Raw genomic sequence first — 6,000 nt, 5'->3', positions numbered from 1 at the left:
GACTTTTATTTTGGCGAGTGATCAACTCTGAAATTTCTCCTCTGAATTGAGCCTCATACCATCAAATGTGCAGCGGTACTGTGCAGATTGAATGAGCGTGCGCGCGCGCGCATGCGCGCGTGGCATATACAGTGCTCCATGCTCTTAATTACTGTGGTCCTTATATTACGCAGCATTGAAACAAACTGCCTTGCACACAGTACTTGTAAGCCTGTGGAAGCTACATGATAAACAGTCGATGGATGCATAGAGGGAGCCGGAAGCCCATCCTAGGAGGCCTTTGTTCTCTTACCTGGCTTCTTATAAGTCACATAGATATAGAGGGATAACTCGATGACATAGGTGATGACAGCTGCCCACCAGTTGATGACAAACATGACTGCACAGCACAGAATTGCTCCAAAAAGAGACACCCACATGTTGTAAATCCCGTACGCCGGCCTCCATCCTGGAAGGAAACATCACATAGGAAACATTTTGCCACTGCACTACTCTGTATTATAGGAGTGCAGATAATATGTCTTCCTCTGGCATAAAAATTTAAGTTTTTAGGTGCATTTCCTAACTCTTAACGTTTTTTTTTTTTTTTAATCTTGGATCCTTGATCTGAAAGTCTTGTTTGTACCAAAGATGATGCTGTAAAATTTGGGAAATATGAAACATCTGGAAAGTAGATGGTCACAGACTGGACTCATCTGTGCTTCCTATGTGTCCTGATTGTCCTCCCAAACTACCAGAGCTTAAGCAAATCACCACCAGGATTGGAAAGGAAGAAGGTAGGTTGGAAAAAGTGGTGTCTGGGCAACAGGTGGGGCGGAAGAACATCCTGTCTATGAAAGAGTCAGTCATAAAAGTGGGCCTTTGTTCCATTTGCAAAGCAATGGAAACAGCCTGCCTTACGATTGTCCTAAGAGGACAGTGTTTGATCCTTCACAAGCAAGAATCTTATAGAAGAGGAGAAATGTTTCTACCAGTGGTCCTTAAACCCAATAGATGCATAGCATTATGTTTTATAAAGTATCTGCCACAGTTATAATACGCACAGGCTTCCATGTTTCATTAGTTTTCCAAAGTGAAGGAGACTAGGAAAGCATTCGGTCAGGATGGGAAAACCTGAGCTGGAGGACGCATTTGGTCAGTGGGTGAATATGACTTTAAATCTGGAGTCACTGAAATCCCTTGGAACTCTGTCTAGAGGAGCAATTTCCTCAATGGCCACAAGAGGGAAACAGCACTCCAGGAACACTGTTAGAAAAGCCAGACCTTTTCTTAGTTCTGCTTCCTTCTGAGAGACAGCAGACGGAGGTCAGGTGGTCAGGGAGGAGGTGGGGTGGGTTTGGAGAGTCGTATTTGGGGTTTGTGAATCTACATGCATCTTCCTGTATATGTTTTTTTTTTCTATTTTTCTTCCCCCTTTCTCTCTTTCCCATTACTCCTTTCCACTCTTCTGACAATTACTGTAACCGGCTTTTTTTTTTTTTTTTTTTTTTTTTTAAATCATAGCAAAACATGGCATGGGATCACAGATTCATGTTAAAAGACCAACCACACTAAACTGAAAATCTGCAGTTACTTTCTAAAATCAAGTAGCCCTGCGTGGATACAGGCTCCCTGGCCTCCCTTTCTATAACTTGGTAGCCTTTTGTGGACACAGGCTCCCCAGTCTCCTTTGCAAACCCGCTGCCAATAAGGCTGAGGATGGCGGCAAACCGTGAGAGTATTTATTTAGTATCTTGGATGAAGTCCTCACGGTGAAAAGTCTGAGAGTCATATAGCCATCAGATGACTTTCTGGAAGCAACAGAGGGATTTTATTGGGCAGTGGAAGCAAAGAAGAGCTGAAGGATGGTGAGCTAGAGGAAGACTCTTGGGTGTGGAATTTTAAGCCATTTAAGACCAGAGCCCAATTGTGCACCGATGTCCTGGGCGTGCGCATGGCGGTCGATCTGCATTGCCTGCACTCAGCAGGTAATTATGGGAACTGCTCATCCTTCTCTTCTGCACCATGGGCAGGAAACAAATTGATAGCGAGGAAGTCTCAAATATATACATTTATTCCACTTCTGTGGTCACTTTTACCCTGGAAATAAATAGTGGTGTTTTTCTACTGCTGAAATAAATGTGGTTTCTCTTGCAATGAATAATTTATTGCCACAGGAGAAAATTGACTTTACGGTTGGTCAAAAAGGCCATTGCTCATATGATTCTTTTTCTATTTCGTAAGTCATCCCCCAACTCACCAAAATAAAGTAGATTATGCTGCCGACTAAGATATAAGAAAACATAAAAACACAGATTGAACACTTTTCACACTTATTTCATTTTATTGAGACAAACTAACTGTTTGCTTAGGGCCTATGTTTCTCATTTTGGCTTACCTGGAGATTTGGCGTACGAGGCATGGAAGCAGGAGAAATTAATAAGTGCGTAGGAGGCCAGGAAGAAGTTGGAGATGATGGGTGCAATGACATTCAGCTCCGCTGTAAGAGAAGCAGAATAGCACATGTACAGCTGAGCAGCGAGTGTAGGGGCTGAACAGCTGGTAAGGCCTGGAAGCTCAACTTTTTCCAGAAATTGGAAACATAGCTAAAATCTGTCAAAGTTTAAGAAGTTAGTGATTTTTCTTTGAGGATTCTCTCCCTCCCTTTCTCTCTCTCTCTCTCTCTCTCTCTCTCTCTCTCTCTCTCTCTCTCTCTCTCTCTCTCCAAGTGAGACATGGAGTGAGACTCAAGAAAACCTGCCAGTCAGAAAACAGACACTCCAGACCTCTGTCTATCCCAGGACTAAGCGCATAACGAGTTACTCTATGGCAATTTTGGATGCATCAAATCCTGTATTCTTTATCTGCTATGCAAACAGTCAAAAGGCTCTGTAGGATGGAAATTCATGTAGGTTTAAGGAGATAATTTTATGTAGGCATTACATTAAATCAATGATTTTAAAGGGGATAATTTAATAGGTACATTTTTAAAAAGTTGACTGTGTGATCATTTAAATGCAGAAGAAGGGGGCTGGTAAGATGGCTCAGCAGGTAAAGGTGTGTGCTGCCAAACCCGACTCCATGAGTTAGATCCCAGGGACCCACGTGGAAGGAGAGAACCAACTCCCACAAGGTGTCTTCTGACCTACATGTTAGTACGGGCGCGCGCGCGCGCGCGGCGCGCGCGCGCGCGCGCGCACACACACACACACACAAATGTAATGAAACATTAAATGCAACAGAGGGCAGTAATTTGAAATCTTAAACATTATATTGTATTACTGGAATATCTCTCTATATAAACCATTTTTTATTTAATTTCTTAAAAGTTTAACCAATTTAGTAGGAGTTATATGTAGCACCCCCCCCCCCCCCAACTTCATAGACATCGTATAAGGACACATATATTATAGCTGTTCCCAGGGTTTCACATGCAAAGAAGAACCCTTAGTTTGGGCCTTAAGGGAGAACAAGGATGGTGGAAGCTGACAAATACACCTTTTTAAGACCTTGTGGCTACTTCTAGCTTGCTTGGGAAAGAAAACCCACATTATAGTCCAGGTAAGTGGTTCTCAAAAAACGCAAGTCTAGGAGCGCTTTGAAGGGGAGGGTGAAAAAGCAGATTCCAAATCCTCAGTGACTCTAACTCGGCAGCCCTAAGCTTGGACCTGCAAGATCTGCACTTTCAGAGACACCTTGGTGCTTCTGAGCGGATGGTCAAGTAGCTACCTGTGAAAAAACACTGGCATAACGATTCAGCTTGCCAGGTTAGAGCTGTCAGGCTGGTGCATAGAGCAGGGTGGGGGCGGGGCGTGTGTGTCTCCCATGGTTAAGATACACTGAATTGGAGGAAGGGTTCAGTTGCATTTGGCTGGATGGGCTTCTAACACTCAGGTTCCAAGAACAGACAAAAGCCTACAGCCTCCCTCGCGTCCTCAAATACCCTCTTCACCTAAAGATTTCTCGCTTCCTTCTTAGACAGATGCTAGCATTTCCAGACAGAGTCTTAAGATAAACCAGCTGATTTCTCAAGCTAAAAGCAAAAGCCCGAATCATATGAAGAATCTTTGGCTTTCAACAGTGCAAGAAAACTACCCACCGATGAGAATGAATGCCATGGCTATCACAAAAGTGAGAAAGTATCCTCTCAGGGGCTCGTTGTTTTTCCCATAACCCTTTGCGAAGAACTGCAGTCCTTTGAAGATGTTGTCCTTGCACAGAGCCTAATGGGAAAAAAGAGGAGACATTTGTCATTTATATCTATGCACAGTCGTTTTCTCTAGGTGATTCAGAAAAGAAGATTTGGGAAAGATTAAGCGATGCACAATACGAGGCGCAAGTTAACACTGAGGCTCATCATTCTTTATATTATCGGAATCGATCTTGACTATGTGGCAGACACAGCACTTGAGCCAGATACAAACATTAACGGTTGCAGAAAATGATGGAAAGTGATGGCTGGTGGGAGCCACTATTTCAGTGTGTTTCGCAGGCAGCGGAGACAGCGCACGCACGCACGCACGCACGCACGCACGCACGCACGCACGCACGCACGCACGCACGCACGCACGCACGCACGCACGCACGCTTCCATGGCTGTATCATTACCTGGAATACTTTGGGCGCACTGACGAGGGAGGCCAGGGCTGAAGAGAGTGTTGCGGAAAAGATCCCCGCGGTGATGAGGGGGCCGAACCCTGACACCATGCTCATGACCTTGAGAAGAGAGAGGGTTTCGGATAAGGCAGCTCACCCAACAAACAGTTCGAAAGTTAATTGTTCTTCAACACGCTTTTTTCCTTCTCCGCTTCCTGCGATTCACACTCTTATAAATTAATGAATGCTTTCCCACTGCTTCACTTTTGAATTGTACTACTTACCTCTTTTTTATTTACCAAGCACCCACCACAAAATATTTAGAAAACACTGGAAAAACTAAAGAAGGGAGTGCTTTCAAGGACTCCCATAGTGTCTCCCCTGCGCTCCCTCTTGCTCTGGTGGGAGGAAGCTCTACCCCACAGCGGGTGGTGTTGAATAGGTGTGGGGACAGCTTGTCTGACTCCAGTCTTCTTAAAGGCACTGTTTTTTCTTCTATCAAAGAGTTCCCAAACCTTTGCTTTCCTTGTGCTCTTTAAACATGACTTTATTTTTTGACATAATTGAATCACAATGAGAATGATACCAGCACCAACTCGGTCCCTGGGAACAGATTTTCCATGATTATGAGGAGCCTATCTGCCTCAGTCATATTTTGGAATGATGATTTCAGCTGAGTTGATGTGTCTGTGTTGGTTGTTAAAATTAGACAGATGCAGACTTCTCAGTCCATTTACTCGTTACTCTCTTTACCAACCATGTAGGACAATTAGTATGTTTTGAGTCCCGTGCTTTCCCATGTTGCTCGGCCCTCATTTTGTCCCCGTTTCTCATTCACAATTTCTCCTTGCCCTGTCTCTTGGCCATGTGGGGCCACCTTAGATTTTTCTAATCTAAAGCTTGTACACAAAATGCACTCCAAGTTCTAGCTAGCATATCCATTCCAGCACAGCATCTCACAGAGTTGACTGGAAGCTATGGGGCAATGTGGTGCTCCCTCCTGGTGGTACAGCTCACACCACTATTGACTCCTTACCACAGTGCCTGAAAAGCACGGGAACTGCCACCACACCATGCCTGTATGATCTCTTTCTCTCCCATGCCACCTGCTCCTTGCTTGATTCAGATCAATCAATATATAATCAATTGCAGATCCAGAAGCCTTACTATACTTGATATTCTGAAAATGCAGACAATAGCAATAAACATCACCCCTCTCAAGGTGCATACCTGAAAATTGTTCATCAGTCCATACTGACATGGTTCATGTTGACATCTCGAGAAGTCGTAGCCCAGCCCGCAGGCTGCAGATCCGTTGCAATTCATCCCAGAAACGATGGTGTCATTTATGCTTCCAGTGGCGTCTCGGACCACACATGCCGCTGAGGGAACAATGTTTGTCTGTCATTGCTTTTTTCCCCTTGT

At 44.4% G+C, this 6,000-nt stretch overlaps 1 protein-coding gene across 1 annotated transcript in view; it reads right to left on the bottom strand.

Moving 5' to 3' along the window:
- Nucleotides 1-6,000, bottom strand: part of Slc12a1 (solute carrier family 12 member 1) — an 83,337-nt gene that overhangs the window by 40,196 nt on the left and 37,141 nt on the right. Inside the window, exons 10-14 of the mRNA XM_052725416.1 lie at nucleotides 5,806-5,957; nucleotides 4,588-4,695; nucleotides 4,079-4,202; nucleotides 2,378-2,479; nucleotides 293-448 (exon numbers count right to left, since the gene is read on the bottom strand). Of these exons, the coding sequence (XP_052581376.1) occupies nucleotides 293-448; nucleotides 2,378-2,479; nucleotides 4,079-4,202; nucleotides 4,588-4,695; nucleotides 5,806-5,957 (642 nt within the window). The remainder of the gene's footprint in view (nucleotides 1-292; nucleotides 449-2,377; nucleotides 2,480-4,078; nucleotides 4,203-4,587; nucleotides 4,696-5,805; nucleotides 5,958-6,000) is intronic.

This window comes from Peromyscus californicus, unplaced genomic scaffold (assembly GCF_007827085.1).
Source record: "Peromyscus californicus insignis strain IS unplaced genomic scaffold, ASM782708v3 Scaffold_7__1_contigs__length_154581171, whole genome shotgun sequence".
Lineage (NCBI taxonomy): Eukaryota > Metazoa > Chordata > Mammalia > Rodentia > Cricetidae > Peromyscus > Peromyscus californicus.
The sequence above is the reverse complement of the archived record's forward strand: the minus strand, read 5'-3'. Positions and strand labels throughout refer to the sequence as shown.